Source organism: Asterias amurensis, chromosome 1, assembly GCF_032118995.1.
Source record: "Asterias amurensis chromosome 1, ASM3211899v1".
In the NCBI taxonomy this organism is placed as follows: domain Eukaryota; kingdom Metazoa; phylum Echinodermata; class Asteroidea; order Forcipulatida; family Asteriidae; genus Asterias; species Asterias amurensis.
Window position 1 is genome coordinate 9359848 of NC_092648.1, and position 26419 is coordinate 9386266.

General features: G+C 37.3%; 1 protein-coding gene across 2 annotated transcripts in view; it reads left to right on the forward strand.

Annotated features, from left to right (window-relative positions):
- The first annotated feature begins 596 nt into the window (after positions 1 to 596).
- The window catches only part of LOC139944760 (autophagy-related protein 2 homolog A-like), an 81200-nt gene continuing 55377 nt past the window's right edge, over positions 597 to 26419 (forward strand). For both annotated transcript variants that reach the window (XM_071941857.1, XM_071941867.1), the window contains exons 1-4: positions 597 to 868; positions 9426 to 9603; positions 15709 to 15882; positions 23322 to 23424. In XM_071941857.1, the coding sequence (XP_071797958.1) occupies positions 701 to 868; positions 9426 to 9603; positions 15709 to 15882; positions 23322 to 23424 (623 nt within the window). In that variant the 5' untranslated portion in view covers positions 597 to 700. The remainder of the gene's footprint in view (positions 869 to 9425; positions 9604 to 15708; positions 15883 to 23321; positions 23425 to 26419) is intronic.

A 26419-nucleotide genomic window follows, 5' to 3' on the forward strand; every position in this document is an offset into this window, starting at 1 on the left:
TTGAACGGGACTTTTCCAGGCACCTCGTGGGTATTTAAGGGAGTTTAATTAGACAGTAGTTTTTCACCTGGGGCGCCTGGGCCCGGGCATGCGCATTCGAGGTAGCCTAGGCACGTTCCATGACCACCAGAATGACAGGATTCAGCTCGTATTATTGGCCTTGTGCTCATTCTAACTTACTTGCGTCCCGATTGCATTCCTTTTGTCCTATCCCTTTGTAACTCGCGTAACTTTGTATTATTGGGCGAGCAAAGTCTTTTCGTGGTGAATGATGATGCATTGATCGACGCGAGGCACTCCACATTTTTGTGGGGTCTGAGTAGATAACCAAACTGCTCAAATAAAATGTTGACAGAGTTAGATAATGCGTGATAAGTTTACATGTTTGGAACAAAAACACTTGAACTAGTCAAGTTACTGGGCTACCAAAGAAAAGTGCAGTTGCACTGACAATATTTTTTAAATGTGCACTGTTAAGTCTTGTTTACTTTTTTTGGAAAGGCACGCCGAGTTTCATCGTAATCGTTGTTAAATTGCGCCCCCTCTTGAAAACAAGAGGAGAACTGACGTCATGTGTTATGATCTTGCAATCACAACATGGCTGCCTACGTTGTTTCAATCGACAGCCGTACGAGGCGTGAAAACCATCGAAAAGTTATCACTTTGTAAGGGCGTTTTATATCATTTGACACTATAAAAGATGCCTTGGTATTTCCCGTGGCCAGATTACATAAAGAAGAAAGCATGCAGGTATCTACTGCAGCACTACGTCGGGAGTTTTCTCGAAGAAAAACTGACACTTGACCAACTGAGTGTTGATTTGTACAGTGGGACGGGAACAGTGAAAGATGTCAAACTCGATGTTTGGGTAGGCTTTTATTTATACAAATTTGGTTTTCCCCATCTATTGTTTACTTCCTTCCGGTAGGCCAGTCAAAGTTGAGGAAAAGTTTTTTCCGTATGGCACCGCCACTTTTTCATTGGATATGAAATAATATAGTATCTAATTGATCCTGGTGACATGTGTTTTCAGTAGGATATTATCCATTTAACATTATCAGAAAAATTGTTCACAATCAAAAACTAAACGATTTAAAAAAAAAATCATCTGTCCAACTTTTTTACAATGACACTAACACTTCATCATGTGTTGAAATCTTACAAGTTTTGTTTTTCTGTTGCGAGAGATAATCCACTATTTACAGTGCCAATGCATGTACGACATTGGAGCGGTGTCATATGTTTTCAAACCTTTCATTGGTTGGTATTTTATTGAATATTCAGAAGCTAGTACGGCATGCAAAATAAATAAAAAAGATCATTCAATTACTATTAAACAAATTTAATTAAATTTTTGTCCCAAGACATTATGGCTACTTGGTTAGAATCCAGATACTTCTAGAAACTATATAAGGCTCCCCTGTGAGTGTGAGCCTTAAGTTATAGGGGTCACATATTTAGGGCTTTTTTAACGCTGTACGATTTTCAAATCAGCGTTGATGGGTGAACGTTTTGCGACCGTTAGCCAGCCAGAACTGAAGTTTCCTGTGTACTGTACACCTAAATCATTCCCCATCCTACTCAATATACATTCATAATGCTTGTATTTCCCTTTTGTTGAGTTACGTTCAATAATTTCTTCAAAAAAGGCAATTTCTTCAAAAGGGAAATACGCAAAACTTTCACCCATCAACGCTGATTTGAAAAACGTATAGCGTTAAAAAAGCCCTAAATATGTGACCCCTATAAGGCTCACAGTGGAGCCTTATAGTTTCTAGAAGTAGAATCTGGAGATATCGCACGGCATGACAGTCAAACACCCCAGCCCCCTTGAAGCACAAACACTTCAAAATAGTTTGTTTTCCCCCATTTCAGACCAGCAATGTTTGGTTTCAGGGGTACTAAACCAATCTGTTATATTTTCTCTCTAATGTAGACATTATTTATTACATTTATCAGAATATTACTGTCTGCAGTTAATTCAAAAAGATTTATTTTTTCATTTTCACTTAAAAATGTTTTAATTTCCCCCCATATTGGCACACCATAGAATCCCAAATAGCAACCACACCAAGTGATCTATCTAGTGACTAAAGGAGAATGAAACTCAATCTAGCAGATGATAATTTTGTTTTGAAATTTAGAGGTTGGATGATGTTTTTTTGACTCATTTAAATGTTGGCATAATAATGCACTGGTGATTTATACTAAAATTTATCATTTTATAAATGTTTGAGCATAACCTACAACAGGAAACTTTCCTCAGCATGATTAAGCCTGACAAAAATACAGACCGTGAGTAAACAGCAGAGCTTCTGTCATCGGTGGAGCTTTCACAGTCTCGCGGTAAATGGGAATCAAAGTTTTGGTCTGAAAACATATGAGGGTTAATAACATATGACGCTACGCTACCTCAATGAGATATCCCTTTTTGTAATAAATGAGTGAAAAAGTGGTGGCGCCATACAGAAAGTTATCCCAAATGCAATACCAATAGTACAATACTGCAATTAATAGCATTTTGATTGGTAGCTTTAAAAAATAAAAGGAGACCAGGGATACCAAACATGAGACAACGTGTCTGTCGGACAACTTGTCTGTCGGACAACTTGTCTGTCGGACAATAATAATAATACTAATAGTGGCTTCTTATATAGCGCTCAGGTCCGTCACGCAGTGACGCTCATGGCGCTTCAACATTATTACCCCTGGTCACTGGGCCTTAAATCATTCCTTAAACAATCTCAGCTCCCTGTGGAGTATACAGCCTGTGCCGCAATATGTAGCGCAATCAAGGCTAATCAATCACAAGAACCAACTCTGCCCTCACACGTACCCATTTACCCCTGGGTGGAGAGAAGCAATTATAGTGAAATGTCTTGCTCAGGGACAACTCGTCCCTTCGAACAACTCAACCATTCAGACATGATGGTAAGCTTGGGTGATATCGATTTATTTTATTCACGATATATCGCCGACAATATATCGCAATATTCGTGATAATCTCGATTAATTAAATTTGGCATCATCAGTCTTCAAACTCCAAGTGAAAGTTGTAGAAGAGACAGTCATAGCATAAGAGTATGGAGGACGGAAAGTGGCCATCTGCTTTCCTGGTATCGGAATAGCAGAAAAGCAGATTTTATGTTTTCTATATGAGAAATGTTCTCCTTTTCTACTTTTCTGTTACCAGAAAAGCAGGTTTTACTTTTTCTCCTAATGCTTGCAGACGAAAAGTGGTCATTTGCTTTTCTGCTACCAGAATAGTAGAAAAGCAGATTTAACGTTTTGTGAAAATGCAGAGTAAAATCTGCTTTTCAGGTGACAGAAAAGCAAAGAAATAGAAAATGGCATTTTCACAAAACGTTAAATCTGCTTTTCTACTATTCTGGTAGCAGACATGCAAATGGCCACTTTTCGTCCGCCAGCATTAGGAGACAGAGTAAATCTTGCTTTTCTGGTAACAGAAAAGTAGAAATGTAGAAAATGCATTTTCACAAAACGTTCAATCTGCTTTTCTGGTAGCAGAAAAGTAGAAAAATTCATGTAAAACAACCATAAAATCTGCTTTTCTGCATTTCTGATACCAGAAAAGCAGATGTCCACTTTCCGTCCTCCATAATAAGAGATGTGTTCTAATGACCTATTCTTCTGGTTTTACTCCAAATCTATGGGGTGCAAGACGTCTCAGCTGGGAAATACATCACGTTAGTGCGATACTTGATCGATATCGCGAATCACGATATATGGCGATATATCGATTTTTCGATTAAAACCAAATCGATCCGATATATCAAAATCGTTTCCATATTAATATCGCGATATTCGATAATATCGTGGTATTGCCCAAGCTTACATGATGGCTCGGACAACTCGATGGATGATTTATTCAACCATTAGACAACTTGACTCGGGGTCAAGACAAGTCGACGGATGGCAGTGACAGGGGATAGCATGGGCGGGAGGGGTGAATAGCGGCTTGGAGGGGGGGGGGGTTATACTGACTTGGCACATGCACGGGCGTTCCCTGGGGGCGGGGGTATATTCACAGACAAAGAACCAAGAAAGTTCTTTATGTCTGTGGGTGTATTATGGTGGGTGGGTTTAATATGCGGGTGAACGGATAGTAACGTTTATTTTTATTTTTTAACATTACCATTTTCATTATTTTGGTACATCAAGTTGTTATTGTTGTTGCATAAAGTAAAAGCAAATGAAAGTAAATCTTCTAAGAATACTATAGAGCTGTATAATAATGTTTTAATCTTTCTTTTGTTAACCTGTTATTTTGAATAAATTGAAGAGAACTGCTAAGTGAGAGTATACACAAAGTCTCACAAGACAGTCACTAACAGATGTTTCTTCCACTAATGGCTTCACTGGGACACCATGCATGGGCGTTCCGCAAGATTCCCCAATGATCATAACTGACCAGGTTTCTTTGAAAACACCAACATCAAAGACTTTAACACACATACACCGCAAAAGTAACAATATTAAGTTTGTGGTTTTAAAAAGATATGTCAATTAACTGGCCGATACATAATTGTTGACTCAGGAAAATGTTCTGCCCATGGATTGATACCTGAAAGTGAAGCAAGGATGGGTCAAAAACATACTGGATCCATTTAGATAATAGTTTCAACAGCTAGACATGCTCACATGTTCTGTGCATCCACCATTCCACCATTCACAACAGTTGAACGGTTTCTCAGGGTCTGTTACATAAACTTGTGGGCTGAGTACGGGTGGTGTGTTCTTGGCTTATTTAGGTCTCAACACAATATGTTTCAGTTGAAATGTTGGGTGCAATCTTTAAAGTTCTCCTTTTTTTAAGTTCGCGTTAGCCAATTTTGAAATTTACGCACGTGCAATTTTGGAACTAATGTTTGCCCTCACTAATAAAATTGTATACAAACTACACCGTTTGCATTTGAATTCTTCTCTTTGGGGATCAATGGCGGTTAGTTGTAATCATCAGAAAAAGAGGGTATGCAATGATGGTTTTGTCCTTCAAACGAATTTGTTTTTATTTTAACAGAAACATGATCAACAAGTTGCAGCCCATTTTATTTATCACACGGGAATCTCGTGCTTTGTCACTAGAAAATCTGAACTTATGTTTGTGACTAGCACACCTGTTTCTCATTATTCTTCCCAAGTTTTTGAACAAAAGTATCACTTTAAACAGAAGTTAAGATCCATTGAACTCTACTTCAACTTTACCCTTTAACCTAGACATTGTGACCTCTGACGTCACTCGAAAACCATCATGATTCCCGCACATACCGCCGGGCAAAACCTTTGTGTTTTGGCTGCCAGCTAGAAAGTGTATGCAATTTACCATGACTACCGGTGTTTTTGCCCCGCGAAACATGACGTATACAGTGTTTTGTCAACAGGACGGTTTGAATGTAAACATAGGTCACATCGTCTACAGACGTAAACTCCCAGCCTATTTCATGGCAAATTTGGATCTTATAATGTACCTGCTTTCAATGGCAATATATTTTTTAGATAGAAGGATAGTCTTAGATAGATAGATAGGATAGGCTGAAAGCAGCACTGGGATAACAACAAGCTGGCTAATATTTGTTTGCATCCTTTGGTATTGGTAGGAATAAAAATGTTAATAATTCTTTGGTTTTCAGATGTGAAGGTGTAATACTACTTAGCATTAATCATTTACTCAGCTAGTGTATTGATGGTTGTTGTACACACATGTAATGTACACATGTAATTTATAATGATTCATGAGTTCCGGATATATAAGATCCAAGAAAATGTATCCAAACCAATGAATGAGACCTTTTAGTTACACAATGAACATCATCCATGTAAGTACTGCCTCATACTGATGGGACTGAAAATGTAAGACAATCTGTGAACTTAAAAGTGTAGCTTGGCGCTAACCCAAGTCATGATAGAAGTGGGGGGAAAATGACAAGGAAACAAAAAGTGAAGAGCGAACGTGACTGGACGCCAGGGCTGGTTGTTGACAGCTGTCTATACTGTCAACAGGTTCCCACAACTCGATGATCTTGAACTTGTTAAAAAATTTCACACCAAAAAAATAATAGCACAGTACACAAAAATTAGCCCAAAGCATTTTGGAATAATATTGTGATGCCATTTTGGCAAACTGCCATTATTTAAGACGCTTGGTAGGTTAAAAACACTTACCCTATAGTAGGGCAAAGTGCTGCTACCAACTTGTAAAACTCATTATGCTGCTGACACACACCCCAGTTTGTTTTGTTCTGTTAATTAAGTTCCTGTTTCTGTTTTTAATTGGTAAGGGTGCAATTTGGACAAACCCCACTACAAAAAGTTCTTTTCCTAAATTGACCATGCGTACCCTTCACAACCACACTACATGTATCATTAAAACTTTTCAGAAATAATTATGCAATTCAGATTTTGTAATGGAATGCTATGATTTCCTCAATTGTGATGGTAGGCCTTACTGATGGCTTATATTAACATGTATACAATGGCAGCATTGATCAATTATTTAAAAAAAACCTGCAATTTATACAAGATAAAAATAATAAAGCATTTTCAATTTACCATAAGATTTGCAGGAATTTTGAAGAGCAAAACTTCATTTCTGTAAACTTGGACGTAATCCAAGAAGTCAATGAATATTGAAGAATGTCCCAACAGCATCGAGGCCACTAGTCCCTGTGAAAAATTGATCAAGCATAACCCTCACTGGAGGTGGAGTCTAATGGTCGTTTTGTGTAAAGGTTGTTGATGGTCAATAGTAATTGATTTTACCAAAAGCACACTTGTGAATATACAAATTGCATTTTTATTACTTAATTGGTATTGAAGTTTCAGCCTAGAACATAATTGTTAAGCTTAGATTTTTCTATTGTTCTACAAATGGTTGGAGTTATTGTAAAACTGCTTTCTACTGGGCTCAGGGTTACCTGGTAAAACTAGTAGTCGGCATTGCACCTCCATGCTATCATCAACTTATTATGTTAAAATAAACTTATTTCAGGTAACACAGTCATCTTATATTGTTTGTTGGTGCTTTCATCTGTATAGTAGGGCAAAGTGCTGCTACCAACTTGTAAAACTCATTATGCTGCTGACACACACCCCAGTTTGTTTTGTCTCGTACTGATGGGGCTGAAAATGTAAGACAATAATTCTCATTTACAGATGTTATCCTTGTTCATGTTAACCATACTTGCCATGTGATCATTCTCCACATTTAATCCAAATTTTGATTAAAAACAACCAATAATTGTAGACTTCACACTGTATCTGAATGTGTGGAGACATTAATCATTGTGTAGTACAACTTTCTTGTTTGGTAAATAACTGAGAAAGATGACAATGATGTATGCAATTATATTGGAGTTTTAGTTTTGAGTTGTGTTAAAGCAAGTCACTAGGTGCAGAGAAGTGATAGTTGATCACCTTGGGAAGCTTAGTCAGTGCCTGGATCTACACAAGAATAACATAGCTGTCATTGACATACCAAGACCTTGCCTAAAACACGTACAGCAGTAAATAAAACCTGTTGTTGATCAAATTATAGGCCAAATATTCTTTTACAAAAACATGCATTGAACAGCATTGAATATGTAGAACGGGGTTACATCAAACATTGATCACTACAAGGGGTTTACAAGAACTTATGCAACTTCAAAACAAAAAAGTGAACAAACGAACAGAGGTGACTGGCATGCCAGTTTCTATATAAATGCTAAACTACATTAGCTTATCACCAAGTTCTGATTTTAAAGGCAAAAAGTGCATTGAAAAACCTTGTTAGCAGTGGGTTAACAAAGCCCCTGATCTGCTTCTTTAGCTTTTTTTTATTTGATGAATTCTCACAAAGTTTTCGTTTCTGTTATGCAGTGACAGACCTGGATTCTATTGTTCAAATTACTGTGGTGACCATGTTACAGTCACTGACTGACCTTTGCGTGTAAGATGAGTGTTGTGACCCAAAGTAAAAAAAGAAAAGAGCAATTTCCTTTTGAAATGGGCCAGGGCTTTAGGTTTAACAAAGAAGTGAGAATTAGACGATTGATTAGGGAATGACAACAGCCATCAACCTAATTTCTGTGGAAAGGGGAATGTACCTTGGTAACAGTTAAGGTGGTTAGGTCAGAAGAAGTCCTTCAATGACACTTGGGGTATCTTCAGATAACATCATGGGGTCAAGTCAAGCAAAGACATCCAATGTGTAGTCAAAGCTAATGTCCTTAGACATTGTTAGATGCCTCCAGGGTCCATACAAAGGTAATCCTGTAGAGGAAATTTCAATAAATGACATTGGGTCTATTGACAAGAAATGTCCCTAGATGACATCCAGGGTCCAGTTAGAGGGAGTGTCATTAGATGACATCAAGGGTCTTGTTAGAGGGAATGTCATTAGATGACACCCAGGGTCCAGTTAGAGGCAGTGTCATTGGATAACACCCAGCTGGGTCCAGTTAGAGGGAGTGTCATTAGATGACATCCAGGGTTTAGTTAGAGGGAGTGTCATTAGATGACATCCAAGGTCAAGTTAGAGGCAGTGTCATTAGATGACACCCAGGGTTTAGTTAGAGGGAGTGTCATTAGATGACATCCAGGGTCCAGTTAGAGGGAGTGTCATTATATCTCACCCAGGGTCCAGTTAGAGGGAGTGTCATTGGATGACATCCAGGGTCCAGTTAGAGGGAGTGTCATTATATCTCACCAGGATCCAGTTAGAGGGAGTGTCATTATATCTCACCTAGGATCCAGTTAGAGGGAGTGTCATTAGATCTCACCCAGGGTCCAGTTAGAGGGAGTGTCATTGGATGACATCCAGGGTCCAGTTAGAGAGAGTGTCATTAGATGACATCCAGGGTCCAGTTAGAGGGAATGTCATTAGATGAGACCTAGGGTCCAGTTAGAGGCAGTGTCATTATATGTCATCCAGGGTCCAGTTAGAGGGAATGTCATTATATGACATCAAGGGTCCAGTTAGAGGCAGTTTCACTAGATGACACCCAGGGTCCAGTTAAAGGCAGTGTCATTAGCTGACACCCAGGGTCCAGTTACAGGTAATGTCATTATATGACATCCAGGATCCAGTTAAAGGCAGTGTCATTAGCTGACATCGGGGGCCCAGTCAGAGGAAGTGTCTTTAGATGACTTCCAGGGTACAAGCTGGGTTCATACTTCACACAGAAAAGTGAATATGAATCAGATGTTGGTGACACAAACATTTAAATACCCTTTTATTGCTGTTTATCGGTTGTGACACAAGAACATTCGGTACACTTTCACAATTCACATGAAGTATGATCTAGGCTTAGAATTAAAGTTACTAAAAGTTTGTAAGGTTGGAATGCCATAATTTCAATGAACAAAATTTAGATCCAAGTGTCAGCAAAAACTCTGTGTTTATTTCTCATCCTTTGAATGTGTAGGCCCTGAATGAGCTTCTAGAGAGTGTGTCAGCTCCTATTGAGATACGTGATGGTACTGTGGGAAGCATCTCTGTGGAGATCCCCTGGTCAGCTCTTCTTACAGCAAACAGTAAAGTGGAGATCAAGGGTCTAAAGCTCACATTCCAACCCAAGTACAGGCTCAACTCGGACACCAATGGTAATTTAGCTGCGTTTGGTACTATTTATTAATTGCTTAATGTCATACATGTATTTGCCGGCAGGTGCAGACTTGTCTCCTGTTTCTATTTGTGCGGAAAAGTACAGGTACTGGTCTTCTAAACCAAATGGTTTCATTAAATAGACACACATAATAGCAAAAACCACACTAAAGCCCTTTTTACACGAGAACCGAAAACCAACAGAAGCTTTTTGATCGGAAGCTTCTTGCTTATAGCATGAAACTTTGAGGAACCAATTTAACTAATAATTATTCAATTTGTGCTGCCAACACCATTTTGATGGATACCTGGAATAAACAATTGACCTTTCTCAACTTGGAGACCTATAAAGAAAACTCCATGGTATGTGCATACAGAATGGTTGTTCACAATGTTTTATACCATCAACCTCTCCCCATTATTCGTTACCAAGTAAGGTTTTATGCTAATAATTATTTTGAGTAATTACCAATAGTGTCCACTGCCTTTAAATAGTCTAGAGACTGTGGAAGTCTCGCGTGTAATTCAAACTTCGGGGACCATCTTGGTCCCAACCTTATGGAGCTTTACGTTGGGGAGATTTTGTTCCGTCAATTATTATTTTAGTTTGAAGTCATGAGGTAGTATATGACCACGAAAATAACTTATGTTGCTGGAATTGTAATACTTATTAACAACACATATGAAAGTAAAATCAATTCAACAAAATAAAGAAAAACTGATAACTAAACTTGACCTCAGCTTCCGGTTACTTGCAAAAAATTAAGAATTTGTGGCCACCTTTAATAGTAAAACTTATGCAGACGCTTGTTTTGTATGCGCGGGAAGAAAACCATTTTCATTGGTTGTTGAGGAGTAAGCTTCCTCATTAAACTGCATCATGCATTTATTCATCTCGACCATCCCATGTCTGCGTATAAACAAACTTTTAGTAATTTCACATTCGGGCATAGATTTACAAAAGGGATTTCAAAGAATTTAAGATCAAATAAACATCCTTGTCCCAGAGGTTTACTTTGGTTTACATATTAAATAATATATGTGTATTTGTTTTGAAAATCTAAAAGCCAAGTTATACAAGTTATAATAAGTATTTTTTATTGGTCAGATTTGTTATTGAAAAAAATTCAAAGCAAAGATGTGATTTCATACAAAAAATTAAGGTCTTTGTGTGACGTGCTTACTCGTTCCAATTGGTGCAAGACTCCACAGTCTTTTGTGTGGGCAATGGTATCTTTTCTGCGACCTACATTAAAGCCATTATACACTTTCGGTACAGAAAAAAAAGAAAAAGTTCACAGATGTACAAATAATTTACAGGGTTTACAGAAGGTAATGGTGAAAGACTTCTCTTGAAATATTGTTCCATGAAATGCTTTACTTTTTGAGAAAACATTAAAACAATATCAATTCTCGATAGTGAGAATTACGGATTTATAGTAAACACATGTCATGACACGGCGAAACGCGCGGAACCAAGGGTGGGTTTTCCCGTTATTTTCTCCCGCCTCCGATGACCAATTGAGCCTAAATTTTCACAGGTTTGTTATGTTATATATAAGTTGTGATACACGAAGTGTGGGACTTAGACAATACTGTTTACCGAAAGTGTTTAATGGCTTTTAGCTTACGAAAATTTCCCATTGCTAGATTTGTTGATAAAGGCAATATTCAGGCAAAAAAAACCTAGTAACATGATCAAAATCGAGACTAGTATAGATAAAGAAGTCTTGGTCGAGAGACAAAGACCAGTTTAAAAATGCACACTAACGCAACAGCTCAGATTTCACCATCTGGGGTTTTTCCCCTAAACTTACCCCTTTTCATTTGTTGAACTTTGAACAGATTTCTTGAAGCTAGTTTTATTTTAGTTTGTTGTCACCGAAAGGAAATTAACAATGCCCATAACAATACAAGAAAGAGTTGACAATAATACTTTGCTCAAACAAATCACATTATACTGGTGACTCAGTTTGGTGAATTATAGCTTCAGTGACTATTACGACATGTATTGTGTACATCTAAGCCCTGGCGCTTACACTTTTGTATTATACCACAATGACTTCCTTGATATCAGGGTCCAATTTTGGAAAATTTTTGATGCTTCATAACGTAAATCTTACCTGCAAGAAGTCACGTATTTCAACATATTCACATTCCATGGCAGCATACATTTTTCTGCGTTGGGTTTTGGACAGCATATACGTATGTATTCCTCACAAATTTTTGTGAAACAATGCAGCTTCCATAGTTAAAAAATTCCCACTTTGATCTGATTTTCACGGTCTTCCGTGCGTACACAAGATGCGCATATCTTGCGCTGCCTTTGCGTGTTAACGCTGAGTAGTCAAGAATGGCCAAGAATTACGTAAGTTTGTTTGTCTTGTTACACACAAATGTACGCGTGTACTTATGGCATCAGACAACTGTGTAAGAATGGGTCAGTGGTTGGTACATCAAACGCTTTGGATTTAAGAAAATTTTGTACCTAGTAAAAAGCATACACAGTTAAGAAAGGGCTAGGCCACCAATGGAAGGAAAAGATGGCAGCAGGCGTGAGTATAAGAGGGGCATCGACGGCAGTGGTTGCCGAGCATTGCTTCCAAGAATTGTAAGGGCTGGATGTTACTGGTACCTAAAACCAGAATCAAAATGAATATCGGGTACTAGTGCTGGGCGAATAGCGAAATTTTGTTATTCAGATACCGCTGGCCAACTATCCGAAATTAACCGGATATTCGAATAGTTTTTTTAAAATTTTTTGTTTTTGTCGCTAGAGGGCGTTGTTCATTTGTGAATGAGATCTTCTGGGCGGATTGATATTAGTTTTAGACAGTGTCACTCGGTTCATTCATGAAAATGACCGGATCTAATTTGCTGGCGATTTGCTTTTTCTTTTGATCGTGGATGACTCTACGTGAAGGAAAACTTTTGTAATCTTTGAACAAATTACGTCAGAAATGTCATTGTTTTAACTCTTCACAGAGGTGAGCATAGTTAAATACTTAATTTATGCTGTTTTATGCTGTCTTAGTAGAAGTTTCATTAGGATTCAGACAAAACATTCATGTCAGTTGTCGCCCGACGTCCGCGGATATTCGGATATTAAAGAATATCCGGTTACTTGGTTGTAATTACAGAACTATCCGGTTTATAAATAGCTATTCGCGCCCTATGCGGATATCCGGTTAAGAAAAAAAAGGCATTCGCGGTTACAGATAGGAAAACCTATTCGCTATTAACCGGATATTCAAATAATTCGCCCAGGCCTATCGGGTACATGGGTACCTCATCTGAAAGAAAATGACTGGAAATCGCACGGCTCTATTAGCTGTGCCGACACAAAATACATTTACCTGCATTATGACGTTTACATCAATACTTTGAACAATCTTCATCTTTATTTTATCAAGAATATAAACATAATGTGCAACATCCATGGTGTGCATTCTAACTACGGTAAACTTTTAAAACCAATTTGTACTCGAATGCTCATTTGGTCCTCAGTAGCTGTAATCAGGGAATGTATACATTCACAGAATTAATACTGAGAAACATAAATTATCTCTGTTAAGTTTATGAATGGAAATTATAACTAAAAAGAGATATTTGTCTTTCTCAGTATTTTTATTTAGAGCTCAGGCTTGCTCTATAAACCTATCTGGAAATAAACATTAAAGACAAAGTACTGATCAGTAATTAGACAAAAATATTGATTTATTTCAATGTGAAAACTCCCAGATTGTGGGAGTTTTTACTAAGCTAATTCTCCTGGAAAATGTTTTTGGCTGAAAAATTGTCAAAGTCGAGGACAGTAGCATTGAAGACCCAGCAAAGTCCAACAGCTATTACAATTGCTAATAAACTAGCACAACTTGTGCAAATTTGGTCATGTTTTAGTGTAGACAATTAAGTGTTTTGTCTATGTCTTGCACAAGTTGATATACAGTAATAATAATCAAAACAAGCACTTGGCAAGAAGAGGCTCTGCAATTGCTTTTTTTCTAATGAAATATGTTTAGATGAAATTTGTTCTTGTAAAGTTTGGAAATTGAACTTTCACTTTTGTTGGCAAGTTTCAGTTATCCTGTGTTAGTTCTCCACATTGCTTTGATAATTTCCAATTCTCCTACACTTCTGGTCATCACAGGCCAGTTGCAATTGTTTGCACGCATTATGCACTTTTTGGTAAATTCATATTTTGTTTCACTGACCCCACAGTGAGTGTTGTTAGAGAACGTGACAGCAAGTTTTACCATTTGACCTCACTTTGACCCTTCCCCTGTGGTGTTGAAGTGACAACAAAATGTCATGACTTTCTGCCATTATTAGTTTCCCTCGATAATTTGGTGTGACAATTAGGTAAAAGTGTGTTTGTTACTAAGGTTTATGTAGGTATCTGTTTTTCTTGTACGAAGACAAGAGATTGCCATGGTTAATATCTTAGCTTTGGTACCTTATAGTGTTCGTCCATGTACCAGTCTTGCTGACAAATATTGTTGTGAAGAAAATGCATACAGGCATGATACTAATTGTTAGCTTACAAACAGGGTTGTCCACAGCTTTTGAAGTAGTAGGTGAAAAAAGTATAAGTAGCCGGTGTTGTCAAAGGACTGAGCGATTCCCTTACAGCGTGAGATGCTCTGTGGTGAGATCTGAGCATTTTTGGGGGGCTTAATCCATTGAATACACATGTTTTTGTTACATGGACTCCTGAACCTGCCATAGATTTTGATTTGATCCAATTATTATTATTATTATTATTATTATTATTATTATTATTATTATTATTATTATTATTATTATTATTATTATTATTATTATTATTATTATTATTATTATTATTATTATTATTATTATTATTATTATTATTATTATTATTATTATTATTATTATTATTATTATTATTATTATTATTATTATTATTATTATTATTATTATTATTATTATTATTATTATTATTATTATTATTATTATTATTATTATTATTATTATTATTATTATTATTATTATTATTATTATTATTATTATTATTATTATTATTATTATTATTATTATTATTATTATTATTATTATTATTATTATTATTATTATTATTATTATTATTATTATTATTATTATTATTATTATTATTATTATTATTATTATTATTATTATTATTATTATTATTATTATTATTATTATTATTATTATTATTATTATTATTATTATTATTATTATTATTATTATTATTATTATTATTATTATTATTATTATTATTATTATTATTATTATTATTATTATTATTATTATTATTATTATTATTATTATTATTATTATTATTATTATTATTATTATTATTATTATTATTATTATTATTATTATTATTATTATTATTATTATTATTATTATTATTATTATTATTATTATTATTATTATTATTATTATTATTATTATTATTATTATTATTATTATTATTATTATTATTATTATTATTATTATTATTATTATTATTATTATTATTATTATTATTATTATTATTATTATTATTATTATTATTATTATTATTATTATTATTATTATTATTATTATTATTATTATTATTATTATAATTGACCTCAACAAATACAACTACATCATTTAGTTCGGGGAAAATTGGAGGAGGCAAAAAACACTGGGGAGAAAAAAGTAGCTGACAGCAAAGGACAGAGTAATGGACACCACACCTACATGTATCAGGACAACACTGATACACAATTGGTCTAATTCAAGCATCCATAATGAAAAAAAAATTACAAACAAATAATCCTTAGATACATGTACGCCATTTTCATAATTGTAGTTGATTAAAAAGTTTTAGTGGATGGATCATCATGTGAATGAGCAAAAATTCCTTGTAAAACTGTGAAATACTCTTACATAATTCACATATTTTTATAAACTTTTTCATTTTGATAAGCAGGGCCATAAACTTTACTCTGTTTCAGTCCTTTCATAAGCAATAGATGCTGCAACCAATAGATATTGCAAATAATATAAATTGTCACCTCATAGCTGTCTTTATATTATTATAAGCAAGTGTTGATGAATAATGGATATTTGATGTTGGCTTTGTATCTTTAAAGGAAGCACCAGCAGTAGTATGGCAGACTCAATGTGGAGTACTATGAGTATGACAAGCTCCATGCAACTAGCTCAAGAATGCCTCAAGAGGGACACCTGTGAACCTGATGTGGATCCTACCGCAGCCTCTCAACCATTTGAGGGACCTGAGCTACTTGCTCAGATGATTGAATCAGGTATAGCAATTAGAATAAAGGAATATTTGTATATACATGTATGTAAATCCTCCATGATTGATTGCGGTATAGCAATTAGCATAATGGAGTATTCTGATTTACGTAAATCCTTCATGATTGAATCAGCTATAGACCGTATTGAATATGATGTCACCGTTCAAATATCTGACCTACAAGATGACGTCTGTGCACTTGGAATAATTCTTTTATATATGCAAATCCTCGCAATGTTTCTTTTGATTTTGTCAGATAGTTTGAGACAAACCTGAAAGACCATGTCACACATCACAAACCACACATGGCAATTTGCAAGCAACCAATTCCAGGCAATATTCATGAAGAAAAAGACACGATCTTTTCAATTTGCAATATGTGTCCTGGACTTCAAACTTGGCACACCTGGACCTAAATGCATCTATGACACTAAAACAAAGACTTTGTGACGATGTCATCGGGCATTGAATTACATCAAATAAAACACATCTCCTGAAATACACAACAGATTCTTACACTTGATACATTATCAAAAGGTTTTTAAAATGAAATTACTGGTGCACAGATACAACCCTAACTTCACCGTGTCTTCTGGTTAAATCTTGAAGTTGAAGTGAATTTTGTGTGTGTAAATGAACAATGATATTGACATAATCAGGACAAGGCAAGTAACCAGTCGTTTCTTTTCTGAGTGTATTTCTTGGATGTAAGTGGTTTGGCTTTTGTCTTTTGATGACATGCTATTGATTTGAACTGGATGAATCTGTCGCTACTCCATCTACTTACAATTAACTTATACCCTCAGTCTTGGGGCTTTTGGGTTCTCTGTATAACCCCATTCAATCATAGTATATATAACCTCTTCACAACAAAAAACCATCCTTCCTTCGTCTCAAGTCTCAATTTCATCTTCAGTTGTTTCTTGCACATGCACCATTACATGTGTGATGATAAACTGCAATGCTTTGACTGAACATGACTTCTCATTCTTTGGAAAAAGCCATTTGTGAGTTTAAAGTCACCTGGAAATAGAATTTGTTTTTCTTTGAACATTAGGGTATATGTTTCTGAACAATAAAATAATTTTTGGAGTAATTGTTTTTAAAGATTTATATGTTTAAACAAATAAATGAAGTTGTGTGGGGGTGACTCCGCCTACCCCTTTTGTGACGTCAATCGAGGTAGACTTTGCCTCGATCGAACATCGAACACACGTACGTGCAAATAATTCAAGTCCTAGTCGTGAGTTTGTATGTATCGGAAAAGGTTTTTTTCTTGCTTTTTTCCTGCAATGTCAACCAGGTTCAGTTTGCAAAGTGGTCCGGTCCAACGTCTTTTCCAGCGCTGTGCAGCAAACACTTCGAGCCGTCGTGCTTCGAGAATCCGTAATACACTATACATTTTGACATGAAGAGAAAAGTTCTTTTCTAAAACATGACGCCATCCCAACAATTTTTCCAGCTAGTGGGGAAGTCGAAGAAGGTACCTGAAAGACGTAACGAACCTAAAGGAGCATTTGCCTAACGTATTGGCACTGCATGCGATTCACCGTGCTGGGTAATCTGAGTGGACCGTCTGCACAGCAGCCATACAGTGCGTGTAGTCTGCTCCGTGACCGTAGTTCTGTACGTAAGCATCATACCGATCAGGTATCCAGACGTAGTGTACGGGTCCAGACTACGACTCTCGGGTCAGGCTTATTTTTAAATTTGTAAATAACATGAAAACTATCTTTTTAAAACCTTAGTTAATTGTTTATTCCTATTCCACTCATCAAAACACACATTTTACTGACAAAAGCTTTATTTTGACAAAATACCACTTCTAGGTGTTTTTAATTAGTTTAATGTCTGGTACAATGACTTACTTAGTTACAATGCACCCTTTACATTTGAATTCATTAGACTATCAACAGTTGCTACGCAACGTGATTAGGGGCAAGCTTTTGTATAGCAACCTCCAGGATGAGCAAACCCTGGTACCATTGTGCCAAACACATCCATTCAGAATTGTGTATGGTGTTTGCGTAGCAACTGTTTCTATAGTCTGAGGAATTCTAATGAAAGTGGTGCATCGTAACTAAGCGAGTTATTGTACCAAACATTGTTCAAATCTAACTCCTGACGCCTCATCTTATATTCCACAATGCAGTTATTGTGTAATCTGTGTGGGATCAGTGTGAGTCCCTGTTTGCCATGTTTCAAAGCAAGTTAATGCTTCTGATAACACTGCATGTAACCTTGACACAGTCCTTGTCTGCATAGAAAAGGAAAGTAAAAGAAATTTATGATGCGTTCTTATTGTTAATTTATACTTAAAATTTTAATTGAAAATTAAAAGCTATGGTATGGAACATTTTGAATAGAGGACAATTCAAAGTTATTGATCATGAACTTCATGGCTTTGGTGATAAATAGTTTGTATCTTTTTAAATGACCTACAGCCTTGACAAAATTGTTTTAATCCGACAGTCAACTGAACAAAGAAAAAGTACACCTGTTATGACCTTTACCTTGTGGTAAACTGACTTGGGTCTGACGGACCGTGGTGTGTCCCACGCATTCTTTGACAATGTGATTGCCCAAGCAAATTGTTTCTTTGAAACGATGAGAATTAAGCAAAAATTTGAAACTAAGGTCAGGGACAGGCATGGTGCAAATGTAGGTATAGTTGTGGTATACCCTTGTGATTATTTTGGGGTATATTGGGGGAGGGGGGCTTTGTAGGTTTACAGTATGTATAAATTAACTACAGATCATCATACCTATTGGCACAGACCAAGAGGGCGACATTTAAACTTAAAGATTTATGTGTGCAGAGACCATCTTCACAAGGATATCTTGCCGATGCAAGCCTTCATTCTTCAAAATGTATATGTATAGTTTTACTTGAATTTAATGGACTTTGGATGCGATAGCCTAATTCATAGCATTGAATCAGGTACATGTACATGTGACATATACCAATGTTATCAATTCCAAGTCCAAACATTTTTAATGTTATGGGTCCCTGTGATGAGAGAAACTAGTACAAAACTGTATGTAAACTCTTATGTCTAGAATCTTAAACAGAATAATCTTGGCAGTCAGGTTATTCAAGTCAGAGGTTGATGGTAACGATCAAACTAAAACTTGCTTAGACATTTTTTAACAGAGTGATGCAAAAGAAATGTAATATGTAATTTCATTTAATAGATCCATTCTGTACTAGAAAGGATCCTAATCTAGATTGACAAGCCTTATTTTAAGCCAAATAGAGAAAGAGAGATTGTAGTCATCAAATTTGGATCCAAGGTTGTGTAGCTTGGGACATAAGGGATGGTGAATTTGAGTCTGTTACTTCAACTGAAACTTGTTTCATGTCTGCTTGGTGAAAAATGGCTGCAATTTTCTTTAGACATAAAGGAATCCTGCTCTTTCTATCAAGCATCCTTTCTACTGCTGAGGACACTGTTCTTAAAAGCTCCTTGCAATCTATCGGACTCTACAATCCTAGCCATATCTTGTGGGGTCCCCCTGGCCCCTTTTAATGTTGGTTCCCTTTTATTGTTGGGGGGGGGGGGGGGATTGGACATTGTAACATTGGGAATGATGGCCCAAGCATTTTGGCCGGGATTGTTACTATACCAGAAATAGCATCATTTAGACCTGTACGTGTTCCTCCTAAAATTTCAAAGGTTTTTGTCAGCAATGACTCTCACCCCTGGGACATACACTCGTAAAACCTTTTGGTGTTGTCCTGCTGCCAAAAGCCCAAGGTCTAGACGCCGTGTTTATAAACAGACCCCCTACACAGACACTTTAGTTCAAAAAGTGTTCAGTCAGGCATGATATACTATGCCCTGATCGCCGCCTTTTGAATCAAGTGCAATGCCACAGTTTCCCAAGGATATCTCATTGATAACGGGGAGCAAAAGGCAACCAAACAATAAAAAAAATGAAATTTTTGCCAAAAGCCGATGTCACGTTTTTATGGAGGAACGTGACGACTATTTCTTATGAATTGCTTAATATTTAATACCTAAATTATTGCGCCATGTGGACAATTGTTTTCTTTCAATCCCTTTCAATGCCATCGACTCACTTGCAGGCCTAAAGAAATATATTTGTAGGCATTTCATTCAGGCATGGCATAGCTTGACACAATTAGTTTTGTCCATAGAAGAAAAGCTGTAATGGTTCACATGTTATCTTGATAATAGTAAGTTTGTGGTGAAGGTGAGGGCTGATTTATGCTTGTTGCCCATGGATTCAGGAGGGGGGGGGGGATAGAAACTGGCCTTGAAGTCATGGTAATCCCAACAGTTTTTTGTTCGATTTCTCTTTCTTTAAATTTATACACAATTGGCTGGATTCCAAACAACCTGGTAATTTTTCTTAACTCTGAACAGCCCTTTTCTTTCACTTTGTATCTCTTATCCCCGTGGAGTACAGCCCTGGGGAGGCACCTGGACTTTCTTTCACCCCATGGTTACCCAGGCGCACTTTCAGACTGAGTCTCTATTTAACAGGGTTCCGATTGCACATGAAGAATACACCAGGGTTTTACAGCTTACCCCTACTCCGAGGGAGGGATCCGGCCATTCCCTGGGGTGTGCCCATTTGCTGGGGCAGACCATCCCCCATCGATCGGCGTGTGAAAAGGTCTGCCATTATAGAGTAGTGTGAAAAGGGCTTAAGTGTTTAAAATCTTTCTTATCAGTTGATCATCGATCTTTCTTTTTAAACATGACTATGGGGGGCAGGTGTTTAAAATGTACCTGCTGTAGAAAGACTTCATAATGGGTGCTATTCAAGATTTTGCACAATTACTACCCCAATGAAAAACAAAACCATGTACAGTTATTTATGATTTACAAATACTGCAATCTTATTGGTTGCTTATGCTTCAGTATAGACTGCTCCGTGGTCTGAAAGACCTGTACAACCCTGTGGCAAATCCACCAAAGTGGGATTTTCAACTCAATTGTGATGAACTGCGACACACTATTTGCAATCTGCAACACACCATTTGTGTCACATAATGCATTAAGATAAAATAACTTCACAGTATCACTGACCTAACACAAGAACCAAGTTTAGTTTATGAGGATTATGGGCTATGGGAAACATGCTTGTGGTAATTCACATTTAGTGCTATACATCCGGTACTCAATGTAAAATCTGTAGTAAGAGCTTGATGATGTAACAGGAATCATATAGCACATGTACTAATGCAATTGTATTGGCTCCCAGTTAAGTTTCGAACCGTTTCTTCTGTTATCTTTCAATGCTCAGACATGTCAATCTCCTGCATTTTTATCTGAACTTGCATGTTCACCATTATTCCCCTTTTCGGACTTTACAATCTTCTCAACAGTTGCTGCTTTCAACTACTAGAGCTTCTTCCATTTTTTATGGCCACAGATGTTTTTCATGCTGCACTGTTTCTTTGGAATAGTCTTCCTGTGCATATTCGCCAGGCTAGTTCTTTACAATGTTTTAAGTCCCTGTTGAAAGCTCATTTGTTCTGAAGCTGCTTTTTGTAATTTGCTTATTTGTATTTTGTATCTTTCTCTCATTGTATATTTTATTGTTCTCTTTATGCGCTTAGAGGCTTTTCACATTAGGCCCTTTACAAATGTCTTATTATTATTATTATTATTCAGTTGTAATGAAGCCAAACTGGTAATTACAATGTCACCAAGAAGTCGAGTCAAAAACTGTTTAAAACCGTTTGCATATGGTTAGAAAGATGTTTTAAAAGTAGGATATAATGATCCACACGAACATGCATTGAAATTTCACATTTTTCCTATTACGTCGCGAAAATTTTTGACTCCGTGTTTAGTTCGGGACGTAGAGGGAAAACCTTGAAATTTCGAGTCAAATATCCATAGATGGATACATGTACATGTATAACCCCTGATCTACAGAGTAATTTACCAATGACTCTTAGAACACAACCTGATATTGCTTCCTTGGAATCACATCTCAAAACTTTCCTATTCTCTTCCTTAACTCTCCAAAGGTCTCAGCCAAGTCAACAGTTTTCTACATACTGTACCAGCGCTACACAAATCTAATTATGTTATCGGGCCACAGCCCGGAACACCTCTTATTTTTGTTCGTTTTTTTTCTTCTTCTTCATACTTCTTCTTCTTCTTCTTCTTCTTCTTCTTCTCAGCGTCCCTTGTTCACTAACAAAAGCACCTTTCCCAAACTTGTATGAACTTGAAACTTCACACATAGTTAGCGATTTATTAGGGTAAGAAACCGTGTGAGTTACGTCATGATGACGTCATCAATTCTCTATTCAAAAAATCATAACTTTTGATCTACATTATGGATTCTTACAATCGAAACATCATCGGAATCGTCATTGAAAACTCCGTAAACGCCCCACAGACATGACCCCATTCTGATTTTGTCTTCCGGCTCAAAAGAGAGGTTGAAAATTTCAAAATTCATGTCTAAAGAACAACGTAAATCCCCATTGGTATGTGCATAGAATACACACAACGTGTAGTGTTTTAGTGGTGCAGCAGAGTCACGCTCCAGTGATCATCCATAGAGCGCGAAAAAGCTTCATGAAGAATAGTCTTCGTTCAAGGCGGTTAAAACATATACATGCCCCTTACAGTCTTTTCTACAGTCGTCAATATTTCCTAAGTTCATATTTCCTAAACTACATTTAAGCTATTTTGACAATCTATACAGCATATGAAAGGGCTTTACGTACTTTACAGAAATGGATATGTTGGTGAACTTTTGTTGTCCTTTTGACCTGTTTAAACCGGAAGTGACTGTGAAATGATTTGAAAGGGCGTTGTTTAATGCCTTTTAGGTTGACATATACATCCTTTGATGCTTTACCATCACAGCATACAAGTCTGACAAAGGTCTGGTTTAAAAAATATTACCGATGACGTCACCAAAAATACACTTTTTCTAGATGACGCAATCATGTTGTTTTGACAGTTTTTGCAATTTGAATCATTTATTACAAATCTTGAGAACAAAGCAAGGTGTAATATTTGCTTTTTAATCCTGGCTATTACTCCTGGAAACCGAACACCTTGAGTTTGTTCACAAACTCGAACAAACTCTTAATGTCTAGTGGTTATTATTATTGTTATAACTTAAAGAAAAACTGAATTTGTGTTGGGACGCCAGCATTATCTCACAACCATTAGCCATATCATACAGATATTTTGCACGTTAATATGTATTTTGTGCATTTTTTTTTTTCATTTTCAAAATTGAAACATCGTAAAATTGGGCTGTAATGCAGTTTTTACATATAATTGAGAACCTGTTTCAATTTAGTGTCATTTACCAAGTAGATCATATTGAATGGTGTAAAACCTTGATTGAATAAAATGTAGTTTTCAAAAACTAGTGCTGCTTGATCCCTTGGTCCTGTATTGGCAAGACTAAATGTTTGATCTCTTTTATGACTTTCAGTGCTTACCCGTGTTGAGATGACGTTTATTGATACTATCATCAGGCTTGAACACGTTCCCCATGGATGCCAGTCCGGTATAGCATTGGAGTTACATATTGAAAGGTAAGTATAGTTGACTGTTGTTATTATGAAAATGATAACCAGACAGTTTGGATTCTAACTAAGGCCTGGTTGCTGTGTGTACTTATATGGGAACAAATACACCTAAACAGCAAGATTGTCTTGGCTATATTGTCTCCAGATTTTAAACGTAAATTGCACTGCCAGGTTCTAATCAAACTTACTCATCATGCCTATTGAATATATATTTGGTTTGCGGTAACACCATGTGTGTATCTACTTGCCAGGTAGTGTTCGTTCTTTAGAGAAATGTCTTGCTGTATATTCTACTACTGCAGAGTAGATTGTTTGGATTTTTCAGAGACTTCTCAGTTCTGAAAAGAGCTGTCAGGACTGCTTTTTAACTTTTTCAGAACTGAGAAGTCTTCGGAAAATCCAAACATTCTACTCCGCAGTAGTAGAATATAAAGCAAGACATTTCTCTAAAGAACAAACTCTACCTGGCAAGTAGATATACACATGGTGTTACCGCAAACCAATATTGATACCTCACCATGCAATGCCCAAATCATGCGTATTGAAGTTTATATGGGTGTGATAATCAAGTGTTAATTCCATTGGTGCAGCAAGGTTCCATTGTTCAATGGCTGTCTGATGCTTACAAATTTCTGCTTAAATGAAAGACAGTTAAGGCCTCAGAAGTTTCTTCTGCAAAAAGTTAGAGACAATGAACATCAACAAACCGTCCACTGTTCATTAAATCTGCCAAATTTGAATTGCATGTGATAGTCTAAAATTGTACCAAAATTACAAAACTATGTATTTAAGATAAACTGACTCCATTTTAAGAGAAGTCACCGTTTAAAGGAACACGTTGCCTTGGATCGGACGAGTTGGTCTATAAAAAGCGTTTGAAACCGTTATGAAATGCATATGGTTAGAAAGATGTTTTAAAAGTAGAATATAATGATCCACACAAGTATCACTCAAAACTGTACGGTTTACTTTTTACGTCGCGAACTATCACGGTCGGCCATTTATGGGAGTCAAAAGTTTGACTCCCATAAATGGCCGACCGTGTTATTGGACGAGGTAAAAAGAAAACCACGCAATTTCGAGGCATATTTGTGTAGATCATTGTATTCTACTTTTACAACATCTTTCGAACCATATGCATTTTATAACAAACGGTTACAAAACGCTTTTCAAAGACCAACTCGACCGATCCAAGGCAACGTGTTCCTTTAAGATACGAGACATGTGCCCCAATTTAACTCAAATTTACCACAAAACAACAGCAGCATTTAAAAATAGAGGGCGCCTCTTAAAATTTCCCATAGAAATAGAACCCGGAGAACGCTGAGTGTCTCATTGTGCGTGAGGTTTCGTTGTGAGACCATTTTTATGGACGCGCACACGCCATTTTCGTAACGCGTGTATGGCAAAATATTTTGCCATACAATTTTGCCATACGATGACATCATCATTGACCAATGAAAACACTAAAAATGGTCTTTGTGCGCTGACATCTTGCCATTTTGCCATACACGCGTGTCACACGATGATAATTTTGCCATACGCACGTATTGCGCGGTATTGATACGCCGCGTCCACAGACGACACAGAGGGTGGTCGAGCTCAGCGTTCTTCGGGTTCTATTTCTATGAAATTTCCTAAAGAAAGGCCGTTTTTACATTGTATCGTTGGGGAAAAGGTGGACAAGTTTTGGCCTCTTTAGGTTACATGTAACTGTTAGGTGCACTGAATGTGTACAGGCAGTGCCTCAAGTGTATCAAACACATGAAAACAACTTGCACAAAGACTATATTTTCTATGAAATAAAACACAAGTCACAAGAGACAACTTGAGCAAAGACTATCTTTTCTATGGAATCAATTATTTGTTTTAAATTATGTATAAATTTGGGTTATACAAAGAAAGCCCTATGTTTGGGGCTGGCGCTCTACCAACTGAGCCATCTAGCCCTATGTTTGGGGCTGGCGCTCTACCAACTGAGCTATCTAGCCCTATGTTTGGGGCTGGCGCTCTACCAACTGAGCCATCTAGGCCTATGTTTGGGGCTGGCGCTCTACCAACTGAGCCATCTAGCCCTATGTTTGGGGCTGGCGCTCTACCAACTGAGCCATCTAGGCCAATGTTTGGGGCTGGCGCTCTACCAACTGAGCTATCTAGCCCTATGTTTGGGGCTGGCGCTCTACCAACTGAGCCATCTAGCCCTATGTTTGGGGCTGGCGCTCTACCAACTGAGCCATCTAGCCCTATGTTTGGGGCTGGCGCTCTACCAACTAAGCCATCTAGCCCTATGTTTGGGGCTGGCGCTCTACCAACTGAGCCATCTAGCCCTATGTTTGGGGCTGGCGCTCTACCAACTGAGCCATCTAGCCCTATGTTTGGGGCTGGTGCTCTACCAACTGAGCTATCTAGCCCTATGTTTGGGGCTGGCGCTCTACCAACTGAGCCATCTAGCCCTATGTTTGGGGCTGGCGCTCTACCAACTGAGCCATCTAGCCCTATGTTTGGGGCTGGCGCTCTACCAACTAAGCCATCTAGCCCTATGTTTGGGGCTGGCGCTCTACCAACTGAGCCATCTAGCCCTATGTTTGGGGCTGGCGCTCTACCAACTGAGCTATCTAGCCCTATGTTTGGGGCTGGCGCTCTACCAACTGAGCCATCTAGCCCTATGTTTGGGGCTGGCGCTCTACCAACTGAGCTATCTAGCCCTATGTTTGGGGCTGGCGCTCTACCAACTAAGCCATCTAGCCCTATGTTTGGGGCTGGCGCTCTACCAACTGAGCTATCTAGCCCTATGTTTGGGGCTGGCGCTCTACCAACTGAGCCATCTAGCCCTATGTTTGGGGCTGGTGCTCTACCAACTGAGCCATCTAGCCCTATGTTTGGGGCTGGCGCTCTACCAACTGAGCTATCTAGCCCTATGTTTGGGGCTGGCGCTCTACCAACTGAGCCATCTAGCCCTATGTTTGGGGCTGGCGCTCTACCAACTGAGCCATCTAGCCCT